Source organism: Onychomys torridus, chromosome 2 (assembly GCF_903995425.1).
Source record: "Onychomys torridus chromosome 2, mOncTor1.1, whole genome shotgun sequence".
NCBI classification, from domain to species: Eukaryota; Metazoa; Chordata; class Mammalia; order Rodentia; family Cricetidae; genus Onychomys; species Onychomys torridus.
In genome coordinates, this window is record NC_050444.1 from 135,432,447 (window position 1) to 135,451,742 (window position 19,296).

The 19,296-nt window shown below is 42.9% G+C and overlaps 1 protein-coding gene across 4 annotated transcripts in view; it reads right to left on the reverse strand.

Annotated features, from left to right (window-relative positions):
- The window catches only part of Nfyc (nuclear transcription factor Y subunit gamma), a 68,435-nt gene that overhangs the window by 9,735 nt on the left and 39,404 nt on the right, over window positions 1–19,296 (reverse strand). For all 4 annotated transcript variants that reach the window (XM_036178178.1, XM_036178177.1, XM_036178179.1 and 1 more), the window contains 4 exons: window positions 13,034–13,105; window positions 10,734–10,847; window positions 5,996–6,091; window positions 1,038–1,211 (listed from right to left, as the gene is read on the reverse strand). In XM_036178178.1, coding sequence (XP_036034071.1) covers window positions 1,038–1,211; window positions 5,996–6,091; window positions 10,734–10,847; window positions 13,034–13,105 — 456 coding nt within the window. The remainder of the gene's footprint in view (window positions 1–1,037; window positions 1,212–5,995; window positions 6,092–10,733; window positions 10,848–13,033; window positions 13,106–19,296) is intronic.

The following is a 19,296-nucleotide window of genomic DNA, read 5'->3' on the forward strand; positions in this document are numbered from 1 at the left end:
GTCTCAAACTCCTAATTCTCCCATCCCCAACTCCGGAGTGCTGGGATTACAAGCATGTGCAGCCATGTCTAGCTGTTTTTCATCTGTAAGCCTTCAAGCAGCAATACCATGTTTTCCCAGTGTGTTAACACTTCTAGTGATCCCTCTAAGAGCCACATTACTCCATTCAGGGGCCTCTAACCACCTTCTTCTCTTCCACCAGTCCCTCACATCTTTGTTAGGGACTCTGTTGATATAACACTGTCTACAATTCTAAGGCTGTCTTAGTCTTACTCATCCCATGTGGTGGTACAACCTTTAAAAATATTTGTATCACCAACTAAGACTACTGTGAATCCCTTGGAAATCAGGATTGTCTTATTCACGCTTATGTCCCCGATACCTAGCATAGGACTTTACTCACAGAGGATGCTCACTGTTTGATGAATAAAGAAAGAAATGACTGACAGAATTTGGATTCAGAGCTCACAGAACTGAGTCCTCTGCAGCCTCTCATGACTCCCAACGGATGGTACTGCTCTCAACAGTACTATGGGGGAGAGAAAAACCCTCTGATTACTACTGTCAAAAGAGTAGGTCACCTGATACAAATACAGTAGGACAGAGAACAGCCAGAAAGGAGAGCTTTGCAAGATGGCAGTAACACTGCTCCTCCTTTACAGGTACAAATCCCAGTCCTGGTATAGACAGACAGCAGGTGTGGAGTCCACTGAAAAGACCTTTTACAGACATCCCACTAATGTTCACAGGTGCATTAGAGAATTTTTTTCCTTCTAGAATGTCTGAACTCATAGGGATCCTGGAGAACATCTTGTCCACTGCATTTTCCTTATCTGACCTATGAGGAAAACAGAGTCCAGAGAGATTAGGGTGACACTGGGCTTCTGTGACTCAATCAGGGGAAAGCTCAGGTTTCCAGACATCAAATGCAGCACTCTGTAAGGAATTAATGGCCTCTCTCTGCACGGCACACTTTCCCGACCCAAGCCCTAAGAGGCACTGTTGTGCTGGGCTGGTACCCTCTGCAGCTCACAGACCTGACCCTGCTGAGGCTGTGCAATGATGATCTGCCCAGGCTGGATGGTAGTCGTGGAACTGGTAGTCTGCTGGCCTTGCTGCTGTCCCTGGACCTGGACAGCAGTGGGCTGCTGAGCCAGCGTGAAGTAGTACTGGACAGGCTCCGCAGGAGTCACAGACTGGCGTACCTCCTCCTGTGGGGTGGAAGGAGACTCAGGTAAGGGGAAAAAAACCAACTCAGCAACCGCCACAGTGAATTTCCACTCTCCCCGCAAACAGGCTATGTGCAGTTGCCTGCCGAATGCTGAGCTCTCCACATTTGCAGTCAAAGGAAAAGAGGAATCTGAGGAGGCCAGTTGTGCTAAATCAAACTAAAAATAACAGCTTCTATAGGCTTCACAGAACACACAGCCAATTTTCTGAAGCACCGAGTAATCATCCATCGTGTGATAAGTTGCAAACAGGCAAATAATTACCATAACCAACAACCACGTACCAAAAGAGCTTGTCAGTAGATTCTGTAAAGGCCTGTGATAGGAGAACAGTGCTACCTGCTAGCAACAGGAAGATGATACCAAAATTTACTGTCCCCAAGTCCCATTAAAGGCAGTATCCCCATTCCATGAGGGACATGTCATGGAAAGGGGAAATAGCTTTTCCTGGGCTCCAATTCCAGAGCTAGCTTTTCACAGAACACTGAAAGCTCTATGTTTACCATGGCCGTGTCTACCCCAGCATCACATCTGAGTCTACTTGTACTTAGCCACAGAAGTGCAACCCAGGGGGCTTGACGATAGCTCTCCGCTGGGGTGCTGCCTTGGCTGACTAGGGAGGAAGCAGCATTCTGTCCGATCTGGTAGGTGAAGAGATTGTTCTTCAGCTGACGTTTTCCATGGCAGAAGGAGTAAACAACCCTCTCCCAGCCACCTTGAGCTCACAGCTGAGAGTGTAGGATGTTTACACACACTACAACATGGTTACAGCCCAGGGGTTGGTGGGCCCCTGACCACCCACAGAGATCAGCATCTCATTCCGAGTGACCTGTGACATATGGTGTCCCTGTCTAGGACAACAAAAACATTCAACCACATAGGCTGAGTAAAAAATATTAGCTAATTTTATTCATGTCCTTATTCAGAGCTAAGTCTATCAAGTTTCAGAAGAGATACTTCCACAAGGTACTGAGACCTTCTGCTCAAGAATCCCCGAAGTGTGCTTCTATGGCACTGTCCTCATTCCAAGATTTTGTACCGACATGGCAAACTGACTGCCAGTTTTGCTCAAATCTAAGTCCCATGAGGGCAAATACTGCCTCTCTTTTGCTTGCTACTGTTCCTGGTACTCCCATACAGGCCCTGGTAAGTAAGTGTTGCCTGAATGATGAGACTTTTCTGAATGCATCCTGACCGTACACAAATTCTTCTGAACCTTTAGAGGACAGTGCCTCCACTCTCCTTAGTCTCCCTAAGATCCGGTGACCATGGTGTAGAAAAGTTGTCCCTGTAGTCCTGGGCTGAGTGCTTCTGTATTTGCCTGTGGACACTGTAACTGATTATGGACAGCTGGCCTCTGAGAAACTTGAATCATATCTAACAAGGATCCCTAATGTCATCCCCAGAGCAGGAAAGGACTCTGAATGTTCTTGTCATCTAAGAAGTCTTTAAACACAAACTGACCTGGGTTAATGTAGTCCGTGCTTCAAATCCACACGGTTTCAATCCTCCACATATGCAGAAGAAGCAGGAGAGCCCTTTTACTTTCATCTAGGTCTCAAATTCAAGAACATCTTAACAATGACAAAGCCAGATCCATTTGAACTCCAGCTTCTTTTCCATTTTAAGCAAATGTCAGCCAGCAACCATGTCTTGGCAGGGATAACATACCAATACCCCTTGAAACCACAAAACTGAGGCCAACTGCTCTTTCCAAAGCTGTGAAAATAAGTTCAATGTGTATTTTCCCCCAACTGAGGTCTCCCTTCATATTTTATAAACAGGAAGACCAGACTTGACAGACCAAGCTCTTGGCCATGAGGGTATTAAGACCTGAGAATGCAGACCAGCTGATAGCAGTCGGCAGCTGGGAGGCACTGGTACTTCCTACCTTTGATCTGTGGCTGGCTCTAGGTGGCCATGATTACAGTTATCAAGCACCAAATGTGTTTTTGTTTTTGTAAGACAAACAGCAAATTATTTATATTACCTCTGCCAGAACCCAAATTACTACTTTACCAAAAGCTAGCAAGCAGGCACGTAGCTTCTCCTATGCTTCCTACTGCATCCTCTCAGGTAATAACAACTAGACAGTTTCTAGGACAATGCTGTCAGGACTAGGCATGGTTGTTTTCAAATCCCTGGGATGGAAGGAGGCGCAAGTAAGGTTCTTCTGCTTTATGAAGACTCATTCTGCAAATGGAGGTCAAGCCAGCAAGGGAATGATTATGCTTGATATAAAGAAATGGGTGAAAAGATAATGACATTTCAATGAGCAGGAACTTTCAACTCATAGCTTAGTGGGGGAGAAATCAGCCCTTAACTTTTACTTGCAAACAGTCTATTCACTTCCATGGGAAAAGAGAGAGAGATTCCAATTCATCTCTGAGAAGTCAGGACCTTAGACTCACAATTCATTATTTCCCTTTTCCAGGTGTGGAATAGCATCCTGAACCCTAGAATAATCCCTGTATGACCGGTTCAATACAGAAAGGGGTATTTGCTTAATATTAGTAGTGGTCTCTCCAATGCTGACTGAAAAACAATGCCAGTGCACAAACAGAATCACTTCACAGGGTCATCACTACACTAATGGGAAGCCAGCTCCAGATTGGGGAAAATATACATTTGCTTTAGTAGCAGAGTGAACTGCTGCCTCCTTCAGAGGGTGTGTTTTGGAAAGTAGGCACTTTTAAAGGACTTTAGGAGGTGCCGGCCAATTTGGAGCTTGGGAAAACTTCATGTCTACAGAGAATTAAAAACTGCTATCTTAGAATTTCAGGCCAGCTTTCAGCAGTCTCAACCTTTTAAAGGCCAGGCAGCAGCTGTCCTGAACAGGATGCCAATCAATAGCTCAAACACCTACAAAGAACTAAAACCAGGCAGCACACAGAGTGTGCCTGCTAGATACTCTTTAAAGGGAGAAAGACCAAGTATAGTGGTGTGTGCCTTAAATCCCAGCACTCAGGAGGCAGAGGCAGGCAGATCTCTATGCATTCCAGGACAGCCTGGTCTACATGGTGAGTTTCAGTCTAGTCAGAAATACACAGTGAGACCCTCTATCAAAAACCCAAATCAAACCAATCAACAACAACAAAAAAAGAGGGGTAAGAGTACTTCAGGTCTAACACTCTGAAAGGCAAACACTCTGAGCCCTTGAAGGACAAACAACTCTGGAGGAAGATATAGGACAGTGGTTCTCAACCTGTGGGTTGTGACCCCTTGGGGGGGATGTCAAACCTTTTCACAAGGGTCACTTAAGACCACTGGAAAACACAGATATTTACATTATGATTCATAGCATTAGCAAAGTTACAGTTATTAAATAGCAACAAAAATAATTTATGGTTGGGGGTCCCCACAACATGAGAAACTGTATCCAAGGGTCCTGGCATTAGGAAGGCTGAGAAGCACTGCTCTAGAATATACCATTCTCTTTAGTCAGTCTGTTCAGCAAGCAGACCACAGTGAACAAGGAGTTGTTAGTGCAGTAAGAGCAATGCCTGACTGTATCACAGATCTTACCACCTTAATTTTAAAGCGGGCTCCTGGTGGACACATAGGAGCAAAAATCCAACAAGGAAAGCAGGCTTGTGGTGTTATTAGCTCCAAAGGAAGAGAGGCAGTTTGAGTTCTGTGACTTCTCAGAGAGAAAGGAAGCACCCCAAGAAGAGGAGTCGAGTCCAGGGCACAAACCTGTCATGTCTCAAAGCCGACGCACGCAGCTGGGGATGACTGTGGCAGCCTGCCGCTGTAAACACCCGACTGAAAGCTCTTCTCTGCACCTTACAGCTTCCAGTCAAGGATGTTTACAGTAGCAAAGACTGCCCAGAAAAAAAGGAGCTTCGGGGAGGCACACCCTGCTCCCATAAAGGTGACCCAGGGCTTGCCAACCCAAACCCTCATGAAGGGTCAGAATTAATGTCAATTAGGATGCCCACTTCTCTGATACATTTTCTGACTGGTCATTAGTACAGGTCAGCATGAGGAAATGGTTGTCATTAAATGACTCTAGACAGTGTACTAAATAATTTGTAAAAAAAAACACTTCAAACTTATGAACAAAAATAAGGCAAACAGAACATGGCATAGCTTTACTTCTGTGAGGCTCTGCCACTATTTCCCAAATGTTCTACTAAACCTAGTGAGCCATGCAAACCGTATGCCTGAACCAAGAAGCTCTATAGGACAGGCTCTATTACAATCATGATGAAGAGTTAGACGCACCCAAGTCAGACCAAAATAGTTGGTGTGACCTCTGGAGGTGAGCAGGCAGAAGAGAGGGCAGATATTCTTGGGATTGAAAAGAAAAATGTAAATGGTGGTTCTAACACTTGGTTGGACATTAAAGCATTTGGGGAGCTTTAAATATTGATTCCTGGGATCATGGCATCACGGGCTCTGAATCAGTGCATGGAGGTTAGAGCCAGGGCACTACATGGAGATACAACAGACCAAGAAAACAAAGGCCTCTCACTCCAATCCACTCTTAGAATCTGAAATCTGCCTGGCTGAGAAAGGTTTTATTTTAGATCAAGGAGTCTTGAAATGCTTCATTCCACTATTTGTGACTAAAGTCTTTAACTTTCATTGAACACCACCCCAGAGGCACTGAGTTAAAAGTACCCATAAATGAGGAGGAGGAGATGTTGAGGATGATCTGGACTAGAGAGGAGAAACAGGAACAGCAAATGCCTTGGGAGGGTGGGAGGAGCCTTGGACAGCAGTGTGCCCAGGTCCTGCAGGCAGAAGCTAGGCATGCTCACCTGACGCTTTGGAGGTTTCAGTTCATCTCTTGGAACAATGTCGATGAGAAAGTCGAACTGGTCAAATTTTGTAATTGCCATTGCAATATCATTCCGCTGTAACAAAGAAAACCAGAGGGAAACAATGGTATAGAAAGAATATAGTTCTTTTGGCTTTATTATCTTTCAAGTAAGAGGACATGACTCCTCCCCTCCACTCTCCCCCCCCCCCACACACACACACAGCATCTGGGATTAAACCTAGGGCTTGCACATGCTGGGCAGGTATTCTACCACTGAGCCCAAGGAGGTGACTTTTAGGCTGCACTAAATATCCCTAGGTATGTCTAGAGCTAAAATAAGAACAGTCAAACTTTTATCAGACTTGTTGGACAGAAACCAACAAAAGAGATACACACATCCCGTGCTCTAGGACAGGTATCTGAGCCCTACTCACTACTGTTTCTGCTTGTTCTGGTTTCAAGACCCACCATAAAATTGTCAAAGTATCATCCTCTGACTAATTCAGGAGACAAAGCCAATAGTCTCAACTGGCATTCCCTGGTTGGCAAGGTTAGCCCATCATTTACTCCTATGGCCTTTTTCAAGGCCTAGGCACTATTTTTTCTTTCTTTCACAGGCAGTTATAATCTAGTCACTTGATCTTTGTATGTTATTAGTTTGGAACTCAAAATTGCATTGCTTAGTTTAATGCAAACTTTAATTCTGAATTTGAGCCTGAATGTTCAAGCCTGAATTTACTTCGTAGCTGACAAGAATGTCACAGCATGCTTAAGTGGACTTTCTCTTCAAGTCTGACATTCCTCCTTCCTGTGAACTGAAAAAACGAACAAACATACATTTTTTTCTTAATGTGTGTATGTTATTGAAAGTTTTCAGGGAAAAGAAAAAACCCTAACTCAAAGAGTGTGATATACTCATGTATGTGGGGACAGTAAACTTTGAAACGTATTTTAAAACAAATCACTTTGACAGGTGGTGGTGCACACATCTTTAATCCCAGCACTTGGCAGGCAGTGGCAGGCAGATCTCTGAGTTTGAGGCCAGCCTGGTCTACAGAGCAAATTCCAGGGCAGCCAGGGCCACACAGAGAAACCCTGTTTCAAAAGCCCAAAACAAAACAAAACAAAATAATAGACCACTTGATGTGAGAGGTTCGATAAATCAGCTATAGTACAATTTTTTTGTTTTGTTTTTAGCCTACTGCATCCAGTATTCCTAGATAGTCTCCATCAAAGTATTGACCAGGCTAGACCCTGCTCAGCTTCTGCGATCAGACGAGACTGGGCACATTCAGGGTGGTATGGTTGTAGATTAGAGTAAAATTTTAAAGGCAGAATTTGGGAAGACAATATACTGGTACTCACCACAAACTTTATGTTTGAATAAAAAGCAAACAAATTCACAAAAATCCTCAGCAACTTCTTTATTCCACATCTTAAGCAAAGGATCTCCATTAGAACAAACAGGAGGGTAGAAAATTTCTGTTTTTTCCCTCTAGTATCTGTCATGGCCCCAAGCCACTGAAACACAAACCTCTAATCTACCCTTCTTGCCAACCACCAGCTTGATAATAAAGCCTCCTAAATGAAGTAGGGCATATCTTAAAGTCTGCCAGAACTCATCTAAGATGAGTACAATAGTGTCACAACCTTGATGATGTCACCTGTTCAAGCTAAGAAAATAGCTCATGTATAGATGGAATGAAGGGGGGAAAAATAAAGACCTCCAAACACACACACACAAAATTCCAAAATCTTCTGTTAATATAGATATATTTTAAAATTGATCTTTTCTGTCCCTCTCATAGTCTAGGTCAGCCTTGAACTTGCAATATGGCCAAGGATGACCTTGTACTCTGGAACCTCCTGTCTCTACCTCCCAAATGCTGAGATCACTTCCCATCTTACTGTGCCTTTCTTTTAAAAAAAAAAAAAAATTATTTGTTTTGTGTTTCATTTTTTTTTTTTCAAGATAGGGTTTGTGGTAGTTTGAAAGAAAATGGCCCTCAAAGGGAGTGGCACTATTAGGAGGTGTGGCCTTGTTGGAGGAGTGTGTCACTGCTTTGAAATCTCTTTCCCAAGCTTCCTGAGTATGACCATCGGTCAACTTCTTGTTGCCTCTGAGTCAAGATATAGAACTCTCAGCTACAGCACTACATCTGCCTGCATGCCACCATGCTCCTGGACATGATGATAATGGACTTAACCTCTGTAACTGTAAGCAAGCCCTTCAATTAAATGTTTTTCTTTATGCCATGGTCATGGTATCTCTTCATAGCAATAAAAACCCAAACTAAGACAGGGCTACTCTGTGTAATATTGAGATTAAAAGTATACACCACCATATTGTACCTTTCCTTAAAAAACAAACAAACAAACCCCACCCCAACCCCAAAAAACCCAACTGTTTGTTTGATGTTTTGTTTTATTTTGTTTTTCAAGACAGGGTTACTCTGTATAGCCCTGGATGACCTGCAACCTACTCTGTAGCCCAGGATGGCCTTGAACTCACAGAGATCCACCTGCCTCTGTCTCCCGAGTGCTGGGATTAAAGGTGTAGGCCACCACTCCTGGTTTACTGTGCCTTTCTTAATATTTTACTGAGATACTATTCATTTCGGTGAAATACAAAAACCTAAGCAGTTTGCATTCTGATGAATGTATATACCCACAAAGTTGACACCAGATAGATCTCCACTTCTAGCAAGCCCTGCAGCTGAGGGCACTAACGGTTATCACTGGAGGTGGTACTGCTTTAATATCATACACTAGACATTTTCCTCTAGGTTCTTTAGTTTAATACAGTTTTAAGTTTTATTGTGTTATATGGAGCAGCAGTTGTTTTATCCTGAAATAGTGACCTATTTCGTGATACATCAGAATTCACTTATGTATGTCTGACAGGCTCCTGAGCTATTCCCAGTTTGGAGCTATTACAAATAAGGTTGTTATGTAAGAATGTCTACATTTCTTCTGCATGCAAACCTAGGAATGGAATGCCATGTTAGTGTGGCCATGTGTTTAATTCTACTCCAAACTGCCAAATACGTTTTCCAGAGTGATTACACCACTCTATATTCTGGCCAGCAGTGACTTTTAGATACTCAACTTCTACACCAATACTTAGAATTATTTCTCTTTGACTTTAAGCTGTTATTCACAGATGACTAGTGATGCTGCACACCGGCTTACTAGCCATCACCTTTAAAACCCTTTTTGTTACGTGTAGAGGGAGGACACTGCAAGATTGAGCATGCTATGGTGTGTGTAGAGATCAATGAACAGCTTATGGGAGTTTGTTCTCTTCTTCTACCATGGACTGAACCCAGGCTGTCAAAGTGATGTGTGTGTGTGTGTGTGTGTGTGTGTGTGTGCGTGTGCGTGTGTGTGTGTGTGTGTGTGTGTGTGTGTAGCACTTCTGGCTAAGCCATCATCTTTTATGAGAGGGCTGGTCAAGTGCTTTCCCCATTTTACTTTTTAATCTGAGCTGATTTAGACATTAGCTTTTGTAAGATCTTCCTAGACTTACAGAATTACTTTAGCCAGTATAAAGTTTTGCAATTTCCATATGCATATTATGCTATAGAGATATACACACACATTCACACATACATGAGAGAGAGTAAGAGACGGTGTACAGGTACCACACACACAATTTTTTAAAATTTAACACTTTTTGAACAGTGGCTGGGCATGTTGGCAGAAGCCTATAGTCCTGGCCTCGGGAGAATCAAGAATTTCAGGCCTAGAGTTGGGGAAGGAGGTCACCTGGGAGGCAGATGCAGGAGGATCTCTGTGAGTTCGAGGTCAGCCTAGTCTACAGAGTGAGATCCAGCACAGGCACAACTACACAAAGAAACCCTTTATCAAAAAACAAAACAAAACAAAAAACCTTTCAGTGTTTTGTATCTATCACAATTTTTTAAATCTGGAACACCTTTTCTCTAAGGCAGTGGTTCTCAACCTTCCTAATGTTTCAAACCTTTAATACACTTCTTCATGTTGTGGTGACCCCCAAATATAAAATTATTTCATTGCTACCTCATCATTATAATTTTGCTACTGTTATGAATCATAATATAAATATCTGATATGTGACCCCCCCCAAAGGGGCCATGACCCACGGATTGAGAACTGCTGCTCTTAGGGCTAGTGCCTAGCTGATGGAAAGGGTTTTGGGAATTAATATTGGTTCTATATACAATGACTTGCTAAGTTAAAATAGAGCACAATGACAGGTGGATCTCTGTGAGTTCAAGGTCAGTCTGGTCTACATAATAAAGAGTTCTAGGCTAGCCAGAGTTACTCAGTGAGGCCTCAAATCAAACAAAAAAGTACATTACAAAAAGTAATAACAAAATAAAAAGAACATAAAAGGAAACAATTTCAAGGAAGACAGACAAGAAATAAAATAAAATCTAGCAGTTAGTAAGACCTTGAATTCTTTCTGGGACTGTCTTTTTCTGATGGCTCTGGGCTTCCAAGCAGAAGCACATCTGGAAACACACTGGACCACTTGAGCCCTTGCTTCTACTAAAGAGAGAGCTCCATCACTGAGCTATGAAAATCTTAGAAAGAAAATATCATCATGTGCCTACAAAGTATACCTGTGCTTCAACAGAGGAAGATCCTAATTTCATATCAGCTTGGCAGATGCCATCAGTCCATAGCACTGGAGAGGACAGGGCAGGGTAAGGCAGGGTTTACCCCAGTTTTCCTGATGTGAGCCAGATTACCTGAAGAGTACGGCGCTTGTTGTCCTCCGTGTGGATCCAGGCTCGAAGAGTCAGCTCCGTGATAAAAATTTGGGCTGCCTTGGCGAAGAGAACAGGGGCTTCTGCACTGATCATCTGGAAGAGATTGTAGGTCCACACTGTCACCCACCAGAAAAAAACATTCAAGCCAGTCAGTCTCTTATGTCAAGAGCTAAAAACAAAAAAATAAGGTGATGGCCTCTGGAAAGTCCAGAGTAAAATAAATCCCTGAGTAGGGGTAAGACAGGTAACAAGCAGAAGGGAAGAGAAGGATGCTTACTTATCTAGTGCCTGCCACTGCCAGGCTCCATCCATGGTGTTCACTTTTTGCCTTGGTCAGTGTCTCTTATAATACGGGCCAGACTCCTTAGATGCTGGGTTGTCTTGCCTCTACCTCCCAATGCTAGGATTATAGGGATATGGGTGCTTTTGTTTAACCTTGCTAACAGCCTTTCAAAGAAAGTGCAGTTAGGAAACGTAGGTGACATGGCCATAGCTACAAAGGCAGTAGGTGGCAGAGCTTAGACTCTAATTCTAAGAAACTATGTGATGAAAGCTTGGGTGTCAATGGATCTGGGTAAAAATCTCACATTTCTCACTTTTCTGGGCTTTTTCTTAAACTGGACAAACAACAAAAAAACAAAGAAAAACTTCCAGTGTTACTAGAAGTAAGTAGGAGTAACCTGTGTACCCAACACAGTGCCTGAAAATACTAAGCTGCCTTATATGTCTGACAATATCTAAGATGAGAACTAGGATCTTGGCTCTACCAATACAGGTGGTCATATCATCTTTGTGCATACTTCCACAGCTGTAAAATGGGCAGGCATGGTGGCATATGCCCAGAATATCCCAGTACTCGAGAGGGGGAAAAGCTGGGCTACATAATGAGGTGACACTGGTCTCGACAAACAAATAGAGTATTTATCCCACTAAACCCCAATTATTCAAGGAAGGAAGCTAATAAAAGGGGAATATGAATGCTATATGAACTGTTAGTTTTCCTTGCAAATTCAAAGAGCACACATTTTCAGAGAAGAAGAAACCAAGCTATTCTTCCCTGAGAATCATAATCAGAGGTGATCTCCTAGAAATTTAAAAAAAAAAAAAAAAGCCAAGAACTGATCCTCTCACAAGAATAATTCACTCATGGTCTGTTTGTTTTGTCTGTCTGTCTGTCTATCTATTTATTTAGTCTGGTTTTCTGAGACAGGGTTTCTCTTTGTAGCCCTGGCTGTCCTGGAACTTGCTCTATAGACCAAGCTGGCCTGGACTCAGAGATCTGGCTCCCTCTGGCTCCCAGAGTGCTGGAATTAAAGGAATAGCTGTTTGTTTATAAGAAGGTCAGGTACACGTGGTGGTCTGAATGAGAATGGCCCCTAAAGGCTCACATATTTGAATACTTGACCCCCAGATGGTGGAATTGGTTCAAAAGGATTAGGAGGCATCTCTTTATTGGAGGAGGTGTATCACTGGAGGCAAGCTTTAAGATTTCAAAAGCCCATGCTATTCCAGTCCCTTTGCTTGTGATTGTGTCTTAATATGTGAGCTACCAGCTGCTGCTTGCACCATACCTGCCTGCCTGCTGCCTGCCATAATGGTCATGGACTCTAACCTCCTGAAGTTACAACCTCCATATTCTGTTATAAGTCATCTTAGTCTTGGTGTGTCATCACAACAAAAGAAAAGTGACTAAGGCAGTTCAGTATCATCAGCAGAACTTCCTTTTTTAAAAGATTTATTTTTCTTTATTATGTAGATATATATATGTCTATGTCTGCATGTATGCCTGCAGGCCAGAAGAGGGCACCAGATCTCATTACAGATGGTTGTGAGCCTCCACGTGGGTGCTGGGAATTGAACTCAGGACTCTGGAGGAGCAGCCGGTGCTCCTGACCACTGGGCCATCTCTCCGGCCCCGGTAGACCTTTCTATCAGCTCAGAAGAAGACAAAAGACTGCAGCAGGGTGCTGAGCGAATAGCAATGTCCTGTTGAGTGACACAAATGTTTACACTATGAAGAGAAAGGAACTAGAACAGCACCTGATCTCAGAAGCAACCACTAAGTATTTAGGAAAAACTCCCATAATATCCCTGATTTACAAAGAAACATCATATAATAATTAAAACTGTTCAACTTAAGGTCACTTCATTTTAGACCAAATGAAACCATAGGAAACATCATAATATTTTCATTTCTGTTAAACTTTGAGCCCTAAAGTAATGAGCAATACGCAGAAGTTTTAGCTCTAATATGAACCTTAAAAATAATGTGAATTCACCTTCACATCTTCATCCAGTTTCATAATCTTCTTAATACGAGCCAGTGGGAGTTCCTGTACTCGGAAATCTTTCTGAAATGAGCAATAAAGGCACATGAGTGGTGGATAGCCAGCAAAGTGGCAGAGCACAGGCAGAAGCTGACAGACTGGTCTAGATCCCCCCTTTCAGGAAATATGGCAGGGGTGGAAGGACAGATAAATTAACAAAATGCAAGCTCCAGACAAAATTCTTCACTTAGCCCTTGCAGAGTTCCCAACCCTCACAGTGCCACACGAAGGAAAGTCAGCAGTAACAGGTTCTTTGTCTCTGCTCAGCAGAGGTTCATTCATTTCAAGTATCTCCTTTTCCTTTGTTTTTTGTTTGTTTGGTTGGTTGGTTTGTTGTTTCCAAATCACAGAGATCCACCTGCCTCTGCCTCCCAAGTTCTGGGCACCACCACTGCCCCCCTTCCTTCCTTTTTTGTAACCAAGTTTACTAACATGCAATATGTGGATTAAAATGAAATTGCTGCCTCCAAGGTTTTTCCCTATCCTGCCAGTGTTCTGTGTTTGTCTGAGACAGGCTCTCATTATTGGCTGGTCTCCACCTCACAGAGAGCTCCCTGCCTCTGCCTCCAGAGTGCCTGCCCTCCTCCAGTTCTTTCCTCTGTGAGGACCCTAAGGGTAAGGAGGAATTTAGCAGCTGCCTTCTTCAAATAGGCCAGCTGCTTTTTCCTTAACCAACAAAAATGGGATGAGGGAAATACACTATACTGGCTGGGATTTAAGAAAGGTGTTTTGTTTCGGTTTGGTTTTTTGCTCAGTAGTAGTGGTACACACCTTTAATCCCAGCTCTGGGTGGGGTGTGTGTGTGTGAGGGGAGGCAGAGGCAGGTGGATCTCTTCATTCCAGGCCTACCTGGTATATAGAACAAGTCCCAGGACATCCAGGGCTACACAGAAAAACTGTCTCAAAAGACCAAAAGAAAAGAAGAGGGGGAAAAAAAAGCTTTTTTGAGTAGTACTACTCAATTCATGTGCAATTTAAGCCCCTCCCCTTTTGCTTTATTTTGAAACTACTATTATTTAACCACATGCCCAAGGGTAGATATAATTCTAGAAATAAAAAATAACTTGGAATTTTAGAGCAGTAATGAAGTGCTAATGAGATCAAGTCCATGTGGAAGCTAGGTATTAAATGACTGTTCCATAAGGGCCTAGAGTGTGACTTTCTAAACCCAAGATGATCACCTGAGGAACTATTATTTGAGATTTGATAAAAATTAACAAGCACAGGGAACTTTCTTTTCCAAAACCAACAGCAAACTTAATGTGCATGTCAAAGAAGGCATTCTAGAAAAAGACCATTAGGCTTCCTAGTCTCTCCCCTATAACTAATATATAGAGAGAGAGTTGGGAGAAACGATGAGGAGTAAAATATCTAAGATACCTAACAGGGCCGGGAACTAGAGCGCACAAATTTAATCTCAGCACTAGGGAGGCAGAGGAAGGCAGATCTCTGTGAATCTGAGGCCAGCCTCGTCTACAGAGTGAGTTCCGGGCCGCCAGTGATACACAGTGAGACCCTGTCTCAAAACAAACAAAAAAGAACTGGCAGCATAGAGAAATACCTTCAAGGCAGAAACTTAAAAAAGATACCCAATGTTTCTACACAGATGAACAAGCTACACTCAGCTGTACAAATTCAAATATCACTTTTTTATCTTTTTGTCTTCCAAATTAGGTAGCATTCTCCTCAAAGCCTCCACTATAACTAACCTTGGAGTGACAGAGGCCAAAAGGTCCAGTTACTACAATATTACTGAAGAGAGTAGAGCATATTCTCTCTAGCCTTGTCTCTGCTCCTCTTTCATGTACTGCATCCCCGCAACCCAACCCAGGCTATGTCACCTGAGACTATGTGAAAGCACGAAGTACCATCCTACCCCGATTTTGAGGAACCTGTAATCTGTCAAACACAGTCACATCAAAACATTATATAGTCTCTTACACTAGAAAGAGGACACAAGGAAGGGGAAAAAAAAACCAGCTGGCAAACGGGCTAGAGGGGAAGAAGAGCTGGGAGATGTCCACAGCAAAGGAGACAGGAATTATGTTCAAGTGAGACTTGTGTTCTCACAGAGTGAATAGGAAGGAAGCACCAACCACTTGCAGTGTCAAAAGTATGACCCGGGAGCAAAGGACAGCAGGAGCAAGAGGGAGATGGATTAGGGCCAGACACTTGAAGGCTTTTTTTTGTTTTTTTTTTTTTGTTTTTTGTTTTTTTCTGTGTAACTTCGCACCTTTCCTGGAACTCACTCTGTAGCCCAGGCTGGCCTCGAACTCACAGAGATCGGCCTGGCTCTGCCTCCTGAGTGCTGGGATTAAAGGCGTGCGCCACCACCGACCGGCTTGAAGGCATTTTTTAATCGCAGCAATCTATCCCTGCCTTCTTACTAGTGTGGCACACCACACAAGATGATAACACTGTTCAGAAATGCCAGAGAGAGAGTGAGGGATGGGATTCTCAAAGTCCTCCCTGGACACATACAGCACATGACCACAGGAGTTTGCTCTCTTGCAAACGTGCTGCCATTTGTCATTCAATGCCATTCTACAACACTTTTCCAGGATTACGTAACCAAAGCACAGGGTAATCTAACACACACACATTCCAAAATCAAAAAGCCCTCCTTGGCCCAGTATGTCAGCACATGACTGTAATCCCAGCACTCAAGAGGCAAAGGCAGGACTGCTTTAAGTTCTAGGTCAACCAGAGCTACATAGCAAGATACTATCTCAGAACAAACAAGTTAAGCCAAACACAGTAGTGACATCCCATACTTGAGAGGTAGAGGTAGGATTATTAGTACAAGGCCAGACTGGGTTACAGGGCTCAAAACCCACCCACCCCCCACACGCAAAACTTCTTCCAATTTGAAAAGAATAGCAATAAGGGAAATAGCAGAACACAAATACTATGAAAATAGAGTGCAGGAATACCACGGTTAAAGAAGAAATGAAGAAGGGGATGAAGACAGATGAAGGAGTGATGAGCTATCCCAAACTGAAGGTGTGGTGACAGACACCTTTAGTCCCAGAACTCAAGAGGCAGGCATATCAATTGAGTTCAAGGCCATTCTGGTATACAGTGACACACACACACCCCAAAGCCTTATGGAAACCCATTGCTATGTAAGCTAACAAAAAAAAATGTTATTTTTTTCAAATAGAAGTATGAATGGAGGCACTCTGCCTGAATGGACCATGCTTCTGTCAGAAAGCATGGGTTACTAAATGAAAAATTCAGTGCCAAGTGTAAAATACCCCCCTATGAATTAATGGTCAGGGATGCCCCAGAGGACCACCCTCCCCCCAAGACAATATAGGCCATTGCTCTTTGTTGCCCACCACAGCTAGACAGTGAGATCCTATTGCTGAAGACACAACACATTTTGGTTGCAGGACAAAGAAATTCAACTAAGACTGACCTCAATGATGACTAACTTTGATAGTGCTGGAGGGTGCTATGCAAGAGAGAAAAGTTGTCAACCGACTTACTGAGTGGTGGATGGTGTATCGCATAATACTGACCTGAAAGGTAGGCTATGCCTTCTGGTATAATAGTGGCACAACTATGTGGTGGTAACCAGCAGCTTTCTGATTTAATCTGAGGCCTGCTCCATAGCAAGGAATTCATGGCTAGCACTCTAGATCTAGAGAGAGAGAGAGAAAAAAAAAAAGACCTCTGGGGGGACCCTATTACTGTTGTTTTTTTCTAAATGTAAATGTAAAACTGCCTTCTAAATGTCTATGTTTATATCCATAGATTAATGCTGTTTTCAATCTTGGTCACAGAAGCTTCTTTCTACAGTGGGTAATTCATAACTGGTCAAAGTGTTGTGAATAGTTGACTGCTGAGCATTTAGCCCTCAATGAGACATTGATATCAATCCTTCAAAGGCTCACGGAAATGGTGGTAAAAGGATAAGAAGAACGTAAGAGTTGAAGTATTGAGAGGAATACTGTGAAGTCTTCAAGATATGACATGGCTGTTAAACTCATGAACTCACAGCTCCTACAGTCACCTCTACAAGACCTATAAGATCAAGCCAGTCAATATTTCACCATGGACAAGAGGGGCTCATGAAGCTCCACCCCCAACTGAGGAGCTATTGAAATCTGAGGGCTGCTGCAGGAAGAAAAGTCATTTCTTGGGAGTGTGGCCACTACTAGGTTACCCACGCTCCCACAGATAACTCCATATCCATGCCCATGCAGGTAGAACTAACTGGGAACAGTGAGCTATTTCTTTTTAAAAAGGACACAAAAGTGGAAGGCTAACATTTAGGGACGTCTAGAGAGATCTGGGGTGGGTATGATCAAGATGTATTGCATATATACATGAAATTGTTAAAGAATTTTCCTAAAGATTTTTTTGTATGTACACATGTGTATCTGTGTATGTATGTGTTATGTCATATGTGTATGAGTGCCTGCAGAGGACAGAAGAGGGCAAATTCCCTGAAGCTAACCTATCCAACCTTTTTCTTTTGTGAGATTTTGTGATCCCCAAGCCTTGAACTCTCCAAAGAGGAAGAACTATATGGAGCTGGGAAGATGGCTCAGTGGTTAAGAGCACTTGCTGCTCTTGAAAAAGACTCAGGGTTGATTCCTAGCACCACACAGCTCACAAGCATCTGCCCTGAAGCCTTCTTCTGACAACCACAGGTACCTGACACACATGAAATGCATATACATACACACAGGCAAAATAAAAACACTCATATACATAAAATAAAAATATATTTTAAAATTTTTTAAAGAGGCAGTCTGTGGAAAATGGATCATAACATGGTGTAGCAGTCTGAATGTAATTGGCCCCCATAATCTCATAAGGAGTGGCACTATTAGGAGGCATGGCCTTGTTGAAGGAAGTGTGTCACGGTGGGGGTGAACTTTGAGGTCTCCTATGCTTAGGAGTTGACAAAGGAGCAAAACATGACTTGAGGCGCCACCAGGGTTGGGGATTTAGCTCAGTGGTAGAGTGCTTGCCTAGCAAGCGCAAGGCCCTGGGTTCGATCCTCAGCTTAAAAAAAAAAAAAAAAAGAAAGAAAGAAAGAAAAAGAAAACACAAACTGAGGGAATGCTGAAAATAGAAATCCTGACTAAACCACCACCACCAACAACATGTTTTCCTTGTAAGAGGTGCCATGGTCACAGTAATAGAAACTCTAACTAAGACACATGGGGTTTATGAAAGTAAGGTATTCCTGACAACAGCCTAGTTTTCTGTACCCCGTCTCAGCCTTCTAGACACACAAGAGCCCAAGGTAAGTTTGCAGGAAAGGGTTCTCTACTACCAGCTTAATGAAGCCCCACCCTGGCTTCCACACTGGCAGCCCTGTGAGAGTGAACAGTACTGACCTCTCTTCCAGTTGAGCCAAGAGGAAGGACTATCACCCAAACTCTTCCTCAACTTTTCAGGAACTGGATCAGTGAGTTGCAGAACAGACTCTGAACATTCTCACGCTACTGACTACAGTCTGAGAACTGTATTTAAATCACTGCCATGTTAAAATGCCAAGTTTCAAGAGTCCTTAAATTACTCCAATGAAAGCCAAAGAAAACCAGCGAGTTCTTCAAGCTGTACTACAGAATCCAGAGTTTTAGATAACAGAAATCTCTTCTACTCAGCTCATTGAAACACTACAGAATGTCAAGATTCTCATCCTTCTTAAAGCAATAATTCTCATGGTTGGCTTCATTTTGGAATTGCCTAGGGGAAGCTTTTGAAAATCAAGTTGCCTAGGCTCTGCTGCAGACTGACCACCAACAGACCCCCAAGGTTAGAATCCCTTCATAATTATCATAACTATCCCTTCATAACTATCATTAGGAATGAGCATCTCTCATTCCTCATTAAGGGCATCTCTCTTAACTAGGTCTTGTTACTCAAATGCTATCCTTAGACTAGTAATGGCATTACCTAAGAATGCAAAGGAAACAGTCTCAGGATCTATTTCAGACTACTAAATCAGAATTAATTTTCACCTGCATTCCCTTCTGGGGCTCTCACAGACATTAAGTCTGCAAAGCACAGATCTACAGAAAGAGCTCATAGCACACAGCCTGTTTTATGGTTTGTTGTTGAGATAGGGTCTCAATGTGTGGCTCTAGCTGGCCTTGAACTCTAGAGATCCACCTGCCTCTGCCTCCCAAGTGCTGGGGTTAAAGGAAGCCACCATGCCGGGCCCAGGACCTATTTGTTTTTATTCATTTTAC